Genomic DNA, 14,382 nt, shown 5'->3' on the forward strand with positions numbered 1-14,382 from the left:
TAAATGCAGAGCATAAACAAGGTGTACCGAACTAGCGGGCACCAGCGAATATGTAGACTATGCCATAGTCGAATTTTATTAAAAATATGTTATTATTATTAGTCATGATGAACCCATTTCGTTGAACTCAAAATTATACTGATGTTTATTAAAATTAAAGTATTCAATAGTAAAATGGTCATAAAGAGTTAAAAATATCAGACGATTAGTGACAATAAAAGTAATTGAATGCAACATTATCTTGCATAATTATAACGGCTCACTTTAATACTGAACAATTCTAATTTTGGAATCTACCAGTTTATTGATAGCAAACCCCGAAAGCTAACAAACAGAGGGAGTAGGGTGACTGATCAGATGTGAAAATCTATCAATTGTGCACACATTAATTAAATCAGAGTTTTAAGCTTAAATACAATATCCAGAGTATGCACAATGGGCAAGTGGACTACGGGGTAGTCTAGCGAATATGGTGCTCATAAAATTGTATTTTAAACAAAGACTTATTGTATTCATGCGTAATTGCCACATCTTATAGCTAACTACAGTGTGTAAAATTCAGCCAAAAAGCAATTAGTCCGCACGACAGGTTGCTCTTAAAAGTAATATCCCGTCCGGCATAAAAGTAACCTGTCCATATTGTTTTATATGTGACTTTGGTTTTGATATATCGGTGCTCGGGCGCTGCCATGGTGTCTAATTATCAGTGGACAACATTTTCAAGGTGCGAAAAATTGCAAAATTGTGCTGCTGACCCGCTACCAAAATGACTTTACCGGGACGTGTTTGTGCGAAGCGCGCAAAAATTACAATTTTAATGCTGAAATGGACGAAATAAGGATAATTATTGTGTCCTAAAAATGCCAAACGATAGATACACATTACAAATTCGGTCAATTTTGTTCTGGTATTTTGGCGGTCGGTACGTCACTACTAGATATAGTTGCAACATTTTCAGGGCGTGACACGGTCGACGGGCAAATTAGACTGGCCCCCAGTCTCGGTTCGGTTCCATCTCTGGATAATGTAACAATAAATAATTACATAATGCCCTATGAAAAAAAATGCGAAAGTCCTCTACCCCCCCTTATTTTCTTCAATGCCAAAAACCCATTCCTCTTCATCCACAAATCGACGCCACTAATTACACCCACCACAGTCAACCATGCAGCAATATAGAAATATACTCGTATTATAAGTGAACGCGAAAGTCCATTGAGCGCTGATTCCGAGACTGGTCCAATCTGTTAGAGATCTCACTTCCAAATATTCGTGCAACGAAGCACGGTGATTCCGATGTCAATTACGAAAGCCCCGCCCCAGTTTCAATTCAAATATGGTAGCACAAAGCTATGCCGCGGGATGTGACGCAAGATCGGATGGGACACTTGTCAACAACTGAGAGGTATTGAGCTCAAGTGGCACGCGTCTGACAGACCCATGGTACGCGCAATAATAAAAGGCAACCACTCGACTCGGACTTAGGCCTATTGTCCATATTGCGTATATTATCGCGTGCGGTTTGCAAATGTTTGCACATTATTTAGCTAGGGAAGCCTTTTCATATATCCCCGCGCTGCCAAGCGGCGTTGATTGGTCGGATACAATATCGTTGTTTAGTCGCTTACACAAACGTTAATGTAGTGAAAACATGGACGTGGTATATAGAAAGATTGCGTGACTCCAAATCCGTAAAAGTGAACTCCCAGCATTTTGTGGGAACTGGAAGTCAAATTGCTTACAGACTGGGAGGGTCCATGTATTGGGTTGATTTTTAATGCTATGTAATCTACATTACCAGTCGTTCTCCATGGACCCGAGGGAGGGTCTACGGGCAAATTAGCCCGTCTCGGACGTGCGGACGGGCGCTATTTTACATGCTGCTAACTGTAGTAAAAGGTGGGAGTTAATTTGATGAAATATCGTTTTGAAGACAGGTAAAATAGTTCAGGCGTTCGTAGGTGCATACATATCGCTATAGTCTCGGTTCCAAGCTGCATTGTGCTCCTTCGTTACGAAGGATCACACAGTTTGTTACAATCTCTATATTTATACTTTCGATCTCGTACTCATTTCAATGGACAATCTGCTCGTATGAATCGTATGTATGACTGAAATCAAATTTTCACACCTCACTGTTGCTTTATAATAAGTTTATAATGATGTCTTACAAACAAAATGGATAATAGTAATAGTTAGACTTTCCTTCGTAAGTTAAATAACCTTGACTGCCTCTACTATAATTATGGTAAAACGGATAAATTTAGTATATTTCTACGTTGTCCGCGCGTTGTTTTCGTACGTACAGAATCTTCAATATATTGGCTAAATAAGGAGAGTGATTTTTAAATAGATACACGGGCGTAAACGATCACAGCGTTTGGAAATCGCAACATCTTTATTTATAGGGGTACTTAATAGCTTATTGTTATACAGTCTGTCTTCAAAACAAAAAAAATCGTGCAAGTGGAAAGGAAATCACCATCTTTGGCAATTAGAAAGGGAACAGTCCTAGCTTTCAAAAAAAGAAGAAGAATAGAACGTCATATCCTAATAGTTAAGGATTTCTCCTTCAGTACCTGATATGCTATCTACTGCTGATGGGGGTATGGATGACATACCTGGTATGCTATCTACTGCTGATGGGGTATGGCTGACATACTTGGTATGCTATCTACTGCTGATGGGGGTATGGATGCCATACCGGGTATGCTATCTACTGCTGATGGGGTATGGATGACATACTTGGTATGCTATCTACTGCTGATGGGGGTATGGATGACATACCTGGTATGCTATCTACTGCTGATGGGGTATGGCTGACATACTTGGTATGCTATATACTGCTGATGGGGGTATGGATGACATACCTGGTATGCTATCTACTGCTGATGGGGGTATGGATGACATACCTGGTATACTATCTACTGCTGATGGGGGTATGGATGACATACCTGGTATGCTATCTACTGCTGATGGGGTATGGCTGACATACTTGGTATGCTATCTACTGCTGATGGGGGTATGGATGACATACCTGGTATGCTATCTACTGCTGATGGGGTATGGCTGACATACTTGGTATGCTATCTACTGCTGATAGGGGTATGGATGACATACTTGGTATGCTATCTACTGCTGATGGGGGTATAGATGACATACCTGGTATGCTATCTACTGCTGATGGGGGTATGGATGACATACCTGGTATGCTATCTACTGATGATGGGGGTATGGATGACATACCTGGTATGCTATCTACTGCTGATGGGGGTATGGATGACATACCTGGTATGCTATCTACTGATGATGGGGGTATAGATGACATACCTGGTATGCTATCTACTGCTGATGGGGGTATGGATGACATACCTGGTATACTATCTACTGCTGATGGGTATGGATGACATACCTGGTATGCTATCTCCTGCTGATGGGGGTATATATGACATACCTGGTATGCTATCTACTGCTGATGGGGTATGGCTGACATACTTGGTATGCTATCTACTGCTGATAGGGGTATGGATGACATACTTGGTATGCTATCTACTGCTGATGGGGGTATAGATGACATACCTGGTATGCTATCTACTGCTGATGGGGGTATGGATGACATACCTGGTATGCTGATGATGGGGTATGGATGACATACCTGGTATGCTATCTACTGCTGATGGGGGTATGGATGACATACCTGGTATGCTATCTACTGATGATGGGGGTATAGATGACATACCTGGTATGCTATCTACTGCTGATGGGGGTATGGATGACATACCTGGTATACTATCTACTGCTGATGGGTATGGATGACATACCTGGTATGCTATCTCCTGCTGATGGGGTATATATGACATACCTGGTATGCTATCTACTGCTGATGGGGGTGTGGATGACATACCTGGTATACTATCTACTTCTGATAGGGGTATGGATGACATACCTGGTTTGCTATCTGCTGCTGATGGGGGTATGGATGACATACCTGGTATGCTATCTACTGCTGATGGGGGTATATATGACATACCTGGTATGCTATCTACTGCTGATGGGGGTATGGATGACATACCTGGTATACTATCTACTTCTGATAGGGGTATGGATGACATACCTGGTTTGCTATCTGCTGCTGATGGGGTATGGATGACATATCTGGTACATACACATGGTATGCTATCAACTACTGATTGGGGGATATGAATGACATATCTGGCATGCTACATACTGCTGTTGTGGAATGAATGACATAGGCTACCTGGCATCACATCAAACACACAATGTTTCATTTTTGCCAATAAGATATCTATGTGAAGAACAACACACTTGTAAAAGCATGCGATTTTTGTTCACTTTAGTTTCATTTCCCCGTATACCAAATTTAGGATTAACATAAATTGATGCCTTTTTTGGTATTTTTTTCCAATATGATTTGTATGTGTTTGGTCTGCTGAGTTGGGAGCGCTGCACCTTGTGGTGACAGTGCTCTTTTGTGCTTTAAGTGTTCCCTGGCAGCTCAGCAGACCCCAATTTGTTGTTTTGTCTCAATTTTGTTGTTAATTGCCAGATGAATAAAATAAAAATAATAAAAAATTTCCCTATAGTAGAGGAAGCTTGCTATTATGACAAGAAGGGAAATGTAACTCTTTCAAGAATATTTTAAAAATTCATTTTCAGTTATGACAGATGTTCTGTGGATAAACAGTTTTTATTGTATTGATTCAATGTTCAATGTTGATTCAAAAGTTCATATATAATCAATGAATCATTTCAATCAAAAACAATAATACTGGTTCATTTTCTGAAGGCATGGAAGGGGTGATTTGATGACATAAAGAAAATAAATTAAGTACAACTACCTTTTAAGATTTTATTTAAACATTAAACATGGTAATTAAATCAAAGTTATAGATTTAAAATACATAGGCGACATTAAGAAGATGATAATAAGCACACGGGTCTATCTAAAAGTGATCTTAAAAACTATTCTTGGATTTTGGTTGCATTATTTACGAAGGGGGACAAGACGATAAAAATTGCATCAAACTTGTAAGTTAGGTATGTAAACTGCTCAAATAAAGAAAGTCCGCAGTCATGTAACCCGTCCTACACCAAGATCTGATCTTGTTATGAAAATTTGATTGATACGGTTGTGTGCAGAATCTTGTTAGCTCTAATTTGATACCAAATTTGATACCAAACACTCAAAAGTGACAAAGACTGATACCAGTTTATGGCATTTGGTGCATTTTCAAAAGTTGCAAATCAAAACGATAACGCGGTTGAAATTGCTTAGCGTGGCATGTTGTCAAGTTTGCTTGCCCACGATGAACCCATGTCAACTATCCCAAGTGCGCGCTTTATAAAACGCATGGATTGCTACAGTGCTTTACTGATGAATACTAGGGCACGATGCGATCGATATGACCTAGCGGTTGTTTCGGGCTATCGCGCTGTGCCATTCACCTCTACAGCTCCGCGTGGTCCATTTTTAATTTGCAACTTTTGAAAAGGCACCAAATTTCATATACTGGTCTCAATCTCTCTGAATTTAGAGTTTTTGGTGGCATATTTGGTATCAAGTTGGAGCTAACAAGATTCTGCACACGACTTTATCAATTAAATGTTCATAACACGATCAGGTTTTGGTGTAGGACGGGTTACATGACTGCGGACTTTCTTTATTTGAGCAGTTTTATTTCAGATTGCTAATGTCTAGCGGAATAATTTGAGACCAGTGTGGATGAAATCGGACCATTTTTAAGTTTGACATTCAGTGTCAGAAATTTGTGATATTTACAATACTGGTTCTTTTCAATCAAAAGGTCATGTTTTGCAGAATATTGCACAAACACAATGAATGAAAAACGCGTACATCGGTAGCATGAACATGCATGATAAATTATATGCATTATGAATTATATATACATGTGCATGACTGTTGATACACTCTATAGGTAGCATGTATGTATACGTTGATAATATTCGTGATTATTTTTTTAATATGATCAGTGTGTTGGTGAATATCATCAGTTTATATTAGGAATTATTTGCTATAGGATAGGAGTTAGTCAGTTACAGGACATGATGACTATGATGATAATAAATCTGAAGCGGATTTTGCTAACTACAGCATTTCTCTACGTTATATTTCTTGTGAGACTACTCATCCATATTGACGGATATTTTTACCTGCAATTGTTAGAAGATACAACTAATATAAAAGAGAGACCCGCAGTTCGTTTTTTAGTAAGCACCAGGATCGGGACTACGCCAAAATTGACCGTTGGCCATGCTATTGCTATTCCGCTTCGAATATCAGGCAGGTTTAACACTACATCAGTTGTGGTGGATAATGAAATAACACCACCACAGGAACAGAAATTCAATGTGACTATAGACCACCAAAACTATGCAAATGGAACAGTTTTAATAGATCATATTAATAGATCTAAATATCTGTCACAAAACTGTCTTAATTCACACACAGACATTTTAATTTTTGTGCTATCTGAGTACAGTCGTGTTGGCCAACGTGAGACTATACGACAAACTTGGGCAAAAGAGTTAACTTCCAACGGGTCTATGAATACCTATATCACTATTTTGTTTATTATCGGAAAAAGAATTCCAACTTTCATCAGTCATGACGTTGAAGCCGAACTCCAAGAACACCGGGACATTCTCATAGGCGACTTTAAAGATGATAATAAGCACACGGGTCCATCTAAAAGTGATATCTTAAAAACTCTTCTCGGAGTGAACTGGCTTGTCGAACATCATTGCTATCATTCAAATCTCGTTGTACTTACAGCTTTTGACGATTTCTACGTCAATCTCACATTACTGCATCAAAAACTCCAACCCATAGTACTAAAAACTACAATTCTAGACAAATTTTGGATTGGAAACGTCAGAAAGGGATTAAAACCAAACAGAAAAAGAAACAGTCCGTGGTATATGTCTGTGAAAGATTACCATGCACTCGAGCTTCCTACATTTTGTACCATGGAATCTGGGTTTGTGTTCTCATTTGGAGCAGCCAAAGATTTACTTGAGCGATTTAGGGCTAAGAATTACCGAGTTCTTCCACTTTTGGATATTTTTGTAGGGATTATTGCAAGGGATGGCAACTGGAACATATTCCAGGATCAGTCGGTCATTCAAGAATGGTCACAATCTAGCGATATCTGCGCGGCAAGACATCAGACAATCACAGTGGGTTTGAGTTCACCTCAACGTCTTACTGATATTTTTTCCAATGATTCAACTTCAAGAAAGCGTATTCAACGACTCTGTAGAGATCCGGAATTAGATGCGGTTTTACAAGCAAATGTTTCAAACACAGAATTATTTAATGCTGTTTTGAGATTGTCTACCAACCCTAGGGACGCATGTAGAATACATGTACATAATGTACATGGGAAGTCCAAACAGAGTGTTTTCTTGGTCATGTTGATCAGTTCAAAACCGGAGCATTTCGCCCGCCGATCAGCAATACGTGAAACTTATGGGAAAGAGAAAATAATACAAAATAAGCATGTTCAACTGCTTTTTGTGCTCGGTTTATCACACAGTAAATCAGTCAATAACGCGGCACAACACGAAGCTAACACTTACAAAGATATGATAATATTTGGATTTTATGAATCACATTTCAATTTGACTTTGAAAGTTATTGGTGGATTGAAATGGGTGACTGAAAATTGCCAAGAAGCTAAGTTCATGTACAAAGGGGATGACGATGTGTTCGTTAATATTGACCTCATGGTTGCTCATTTAGACTTCGCAGATAACAACAAATTAGCTTTCTTTGAAAAGCGATTCGAAAGGCAAGGGCCGAAAAGCAATAACTCTTTGGACACAACAGCTAATATTAACGAAACTACATGTATAAAATCGTTTCGCAGAGATGCCTTTATGAAAGAAAAGAGTATCAACAAGACTTCCATGATACGAAGAACGTATGTTAATGGCACTATCATTCAAAAAGTTTACATAAACCAAACGTTTCGCATACCAAAAGAAAGACTGTATCTAGGATCTATAAATCTTGGTCCAGTAATAAGAGATAAACAGTCCAAATATTATGTGTCAGAAAAAGACTATAAAGGAACTTTCTTTCCACCATTTTTATCTGGTGGAAGCTACATCATTTCTGGTGACGTCATTCCTGCTCTGTTCAATGCGAGTGTTTCTGTGCCGATAATCAATAATGATGACGTATATCAAGGTATTTTGGCCAAAAAGATTGAGATGAGACCAATACATTATGATGGGTTTAGAAATTTGCATACAAAGACATCAAGATGGCGTACTCATGTCGACATATGTCAGTTGCGCGAAAATATTTGGACGTTGCACGGGTTCTCAGATAAAAATTTGAAAATATTATGGAACATGCTCTTAACTTCACCTGACAGACCATGTTTCTTCTCCTTTACATGGTCATGGTGGTTGATCCAACACCAGATCCTTTTTATCTGTGTAGTAGTAGTGACTCTCTACTTCTCATGTATGGTTTACAAGGCGCTATAGTAGGGCTAGGAAGGGTTCTAATCTAATACCTATAGATTTATATCTTCCGCTCTTCTCCAACGTGCCTCTTTAGCTCAGTTGGTTATAAATATGCATATACACAGCAGGTTTTTTAGTTATATGGATTAAAATGTTTTGACTTCAATTGTAATATTTTAATATAAAAATGACTTTTTAGAAGATATCAGTTCAGTTCAGTTCAGATTTATTCACGTAATGTTACATCTTCACATGAAAAATAATAAGAACAAAATGATAAGGTTACAATGTTTTGTATTTATGAATTGTATTACAACTGTATGTATGAAAATTGGTCGAATATTAATTTATAATCATATTTTTATTGCAATGAAAAATGATATTATGTCGCTACATAGACCAGATCTCGAACCTGATAATGATGAAATCATGGTGTTGGAAATAAGACCTACCAAGTGTAAAAACATGGTCATTGTATTATGTTACAGAGAGCCAGATGGTTGTGTGGATGCATTTGTTCAAAATCTGCAGCTTGTTTTGTCTAAAGTTGCCTCTGAATTTGATCAGTTCCATGTTATTGATGACTTCAACTTGCCCAAGATCGATGGCTGCAGAAATATGAATAATGTACCCCCTGCTGAACTGTCTTTCTGTGATGTCATAAATTCTTTTTTACTGACGCAGCTTAATTTTATTCCATCCCGTGATGCATGTAAAAATATTCTGGATCTTGTACTAACTACATCTCCTGATAGGTTATCAACTGTGGTTATCTCGAGTGAAACGTTTCCTACTGATCACAAACTTTTAGAATTTCGTATTTTAACCAAAGTTGAAAGACTTAAAAAAATTTGTCGTGAAGTGTATAATTTCAAGAAAGCAAATTTTAATAATGTCAGACATGAGATGAATAATGCTGACTTATTTGATTGTGTTTACGGTGCTGGCACTGTTGATACTGCTTGGTCAAATTTTAAAACAATTTTTACAAATGTTCTTGACAAACATATTCCGAAAATCAAAATCAAGGATAGCACTACTCCAGGCTGGATTGATTCCGAAGTTCGTCATTTACAGAAAAGTAGGTTCACAGCCTGGAAGCGAGCACAGAAATCAAATTCTGAGCATCACTGGTCAAAGTTTCGGAAAATTGTCGTGAAGTGTATAATTTTAAGAAAGCAAATTTTAATAATGTCAGACATGAGATGAATAATGCTGACTTATTTGATTGTGTTTACAGTGCTGGCACTGTTGATACTGCTTGGTCAATTTTTAAAACAATTTTTACAAATGTTCTTGACAAACATATTCCTAAAATCAAAATCAAGGATAGCACTACTCCAGGCTGGATTGATTCCGAAGTTCGTCATTTACAGAAAAGTAAGTTCACAGCCTGGAAGCGAGCACAGAAATCAAATTCTGAGCATCACTGGTCAAAGTTTCGGAAAATTGTCGCGAAGTGTATAATTTTAAGAAAGCAAATTTTAATAATGTCAGACATGAGATGAATAATGCTGACTTATTTGATTGTGTTTACAGTGCTGGCACTGTTGATACTGCTTGGTCAAATTTTAAAACAATTTTTACAAATTAATGTTCTTGACAAACATATTCCTAAAATCAAAATCAAGGATAGCACTACTCCAGGCTGGATTGATTCCGAAGTTCGTAATTTACAGAAAAGTAAGTTCACAGCCTGGAAGCGAGCACAGAAATCAAATTCTGAGCATCACTGGTCAAAGTTTCGGAAACTTCGTAATCGCCTGAAAAATATGATTGCTGTTAAAATGACCAGTACATTGATGATTTTGGGTCTACGCTTCTGGAAAATCCAAAACGTTTTTGGTCATTTTTTAGATCCAAAACCAGATCAAAATCCTTGCCCCAGGTCATCAGTGATACCAATGGTGTAACCGCTTCCACTGCTAAAGAAAAGGCTACTCTCTTTAAAAGTTATTTCTTTTCTGTGAGTCATTGGGCAATTTTGAACTTCAAAATGATGATGTACTTGATATTCTAAAAAATTTGAATGTTTCCAAAGCACCAGGCCCGGAAGGTATATCACCACGTGTCCTAAAGGAATGTGCATATCAAATTTGTATCTCCCTTATGCCATATTTTTAACTTGTCTCTGAGTGAAGGTAAATTACCTCAGGAATGGCTTGAAGCCAATGTATAATACCAGTTTATAAAAAGGCTGACAAACAACAGGTTGGTAATTACAGGCCAGTATCTTTACTTTGTATATGTGGGAAGGTCATGGAGAGAGCATTGTCAAGTTGGTTTTTCCCCATATAAGAGAAAGACTCTATCATCTTCAACATGGCTTTATAAAAGGGCGTTCCACTGTCACTCAGCTGCTTGAAGTTTTTCATGACGTCAGTGCAGCCTTGGACAACGCTGGGCAGGTCGATATGGTTTATCTTGATTTTTCCAAAGCCTTCGACAGTGTTTGTCATAAATTACTCTTACACAAACTCCGGTCTTTTGGTTATCATTCTGGGCTACTTAATTGGTTTGAAGCTTATCTTACGAATCGACGCCAACGTGTTGTTGTTGATGGCGTCCAATCTGATTGGCTTCCAGTGGTTTCCGGGGTTCCACAGGGCTCTATCCTTGGGCCCCTTCTTTTTGTTTTATACATAAACGACCTGGCCAGTGTTGCCCAACATTCTAAGATTGCTTTATTTGCCGACGATGCTAAGTGTTTTATTAATGTAAAAAAACCTTCAGATTGTGAGCAGCTTCAGTCAGACCTAAATGCTCTAGTCAATTGGAGTAATACCTGGGAGCTTAATTTTCACCCTTTCAAATGCCAGGTCATTTCCGTGACAAGATGTAGGAAACCTGTCCTTTATGATTACAATATGAATGGGACAACTCTCTGTAAAATTGATACCATCAAAGATTTGGGTGTCGACATATCAGCTAAACTTGTCTGGGATACCCATATTAATAGAGTTGTCAAAAAATGCAATCGTAAAATGGGCATGATCATGCGTACAGTAGGGTTCAATGCCCCAGTAAAAGTTACCAGAACTCTTTATAGTTCCCTGATCAGGAGTGATCTTGATTATGGTAGCTGTCTTTGGAGCGGTACATCCAAACATAACATCCATATGTTGGAAGGTGTTCAAAGACGAGCTACCAAATTCATTTTACATTATCCTGATCAGGATTATAAGGAGAGGCTTACCAAGTTGAACTTACTTCCCCTTACTCTCAGGAGAGACAAAAGTGATCTCTTGTTTTTTTACAGATGTAGGGAGGGTCACTATGATATTAATGTCGATAATTATGTTAAATTCAGCCAAGGGAATGGGAAGAACCATCCCACCACTAGATTATCTTCCGATCCATTTAAACTTAAAATTCAACGTTGCAAAACAGAAGCGCACATGACTTTTTATTTTAATCGCATTGTGCAGCATTGGAATCAGCTGCCTTTGTCTACAAGGACAGCCGGTTCCTTTGCTTCCTTCAAATCCGGGGTGGTTGAATTTTGGAATTCCCATTTTTCTCAAAATTTTTGTTCTTTGAAAACATGCTCTTGGAGCTCTTACTGCAGATGCTCAAATTGCAGGCTTATTTAATTTGGGATGGGGCTGTGATGTTTTTTTTTTTTTTTTCCCATAATTTGTTTTCAAAAATCGAAAGGTGGGATGGTCCTAGAGGTGATTTTGCACCTGTTTGTCCCATTCTTTTTGCTGGCATTTTATTCTATTTACCTTGTCTTGATTAGTATGTGCAATATTTATATTTAATATATTTTGTAATTGTATATGAGCCAGTGATGAAGCATAATAAATAAAAAAAAAATAAAAAAATGTATCACCAATCACCGATGGCAGTGAACAATGGACGTGGCAATTAGAAAACCATGCTTCTTTTTATGTTGAAATAATGTGAAAACACTTGTTAGTTCCGAAGCTATAGGCGTGTTTATAACAGCTGAGTTTCTTTTTGTGCAGACTTTATATAAAACAACATACAATAAGAAGGATAGCCCAAGAACGCCCTAAAAAGTGCTTATTTCCTTTGGGGTCCTTTATAGAATAAAACATTAATGACATAAAAATGTATTGCACTTTTGGTGAAACAACTACATGTGATAAAACTGCATAATTATGATTCAAATCAAGATGATAAATGGCTTTCAACTGCCTTTTTAAACTTTGAAAGAGCGGTAAGAAATAGATAAATAAAGAATAGATTCTGTTTTACCAAGGTGTAGCGACAATTTGTTGTCAATCAGCCACTGTCTGCAAGACTCAAGTTCTCTGCTTAAAGTATCGGAAATTACTTTTGGGTCTTTATGGGATTTGAATAGCGCACTGTTGTCAGCATATAACAAAAGATTACAGTTTACGCTTGATGACATATCGTTAACATAACACAAGAAGAGCAGTGGGCCTAATATACTACCTTGTGGCACGCCACATGATATATTCATGGGTTTGGATTGAACTTGATTTACACTAACAATCTGTTGTCTATCAGATAAGTATGATTTGAATAATTTAACAGAGTTAATGTGAATATCATGGCCTGCAATTTGTTACAAAGTATATCATGGTCTACTTTATCGAATGCCTTTTGCAGGTTTAGGAGCACCATGCCTGTATATTTACCATCAGCCATCTGTGATCTAATAAACTCGGTAAGGTAAATTAAGGATGTATCAGCAGAATATGAGCCTCTGAAACCAGATTGCAGGTTATAAATCAAATTGTTATCAGATAAGTACATTTCAAGTTGGTTGTATACTGCTTTTTCAAGAATTTTTGAAACAATGGGTAATATCCTAACCGGTCTATAATTGTCCACATCAGATCTACTATTCTTCTTGAATAATGGCCTTATTCTAGCAAATTTCATATCGGTTGGAACGGTGTTGCTGGAGATAGAAAAGTTGACAATGAAAGTAATGTGATGTTTAATTACTGCTGCACCATCTTTTAAGAATTTTGCTGGAATACCATCAAGACCAGTACTTTTGTTGGGCTTATATATATACCCTGTTTCCACCTACCTTCACCCAACTTCTTTACTGTTGCATTATATTGAATACCTCCTCTGTGATGAATTGTTAATTTCCTCAAATATGCATTGTTATTCTAACACCGACACCATCCTCTTTTAAGGCCCCTATTTCTAGAACAATCATGTGAATTCCTCGCAATTTTGCACAACCAATATCTTGAGATTTCCTCTCTTCCATTCAGTAGCTTCACTGCATCACGGCCCTCACCTATTAACTTTTCCTTGTACGCCATCTTCTACCTCACCTCTCCTCCACTTCTTCTTCTTTCTTCGTTTTCATTTTTACCTCTTCCTCTCTTTTTTTTTTTTTTTCTCCTTCCCTCTTTTTTCTTCTTTTTTTTTTTTCTTCTCAAGGCAATATTTCCTCAATTTTGACTGTCATTTCCTAAGAGCGGTGCTCCCCGCTCCCGCACAATTTGCATCCCTGCTGATTCCCGACATCCTCTTGGTTTTAGAAAAGGAGTGCTTTTATATGATGGCGTGTTCAACACGGAATGGTTGTTGGTCAAATTTGATTTACTTAGACAAGCAAGTGACCGATACAAAAGAGGTCTCATTATACAAATGTAGATAATAACAAAGTCCACTAAGTTCTTATATGTAATGTAATTGTAAACATACGCATTTTAACTCGGGTAACATGAAATGTACACTGTACTGTAGATCCATATAGATATACATGTATGATACACTACACGATTTAGGGAATGGAAAAAACGCTGTGTTTCCAACGATTTAGGGAATGGAAAAAGTGCCGTGTTTCAAAACACAGCACGAAAACACAGCAGAATGATAAAAAAAAACCACAACACTATACTATAA

General features: G+C 37.6%; 1 protein-coding gene across 1 annotated transcript; it reads left to right on the forward strand.

Moving 5' to 3' along the window:
• Window positions 1-6,047: 6,047 nt before the first annotated feature.
• Window positions 6,048-8,683, forward strand: LOC140157071 (uncharacterized). Its single transcript, XM_072180137.1, has one exon. The coding sequence runs from the start codon at window positions 6,085-6,087 to the stop codon at window positions 8,536-8,538; it is 2,454 nt and encodes an 817-aa protein (XP_072036238.1). The 5' UTR covers window positions 6,048-6,084; the 3' UTR covers window positions 8,539-8,683.
• Window positions 8,684-14,382: the final 5,699 nt, after the last annotated feature.

Source organism: Amphiura filiformis, chromosome 7, assembly GCF_039555335.1.
Source record: "Amphiura filiformis chromosome 7, Afil_fr2py, whole genome shotgun sequence".
NCBI lineage: Eukaryota > Metazoa > Echinodermata > Ophiuroidea > Amphilepidida > Amphiuridae > Amphiura > Amphiura filiformis.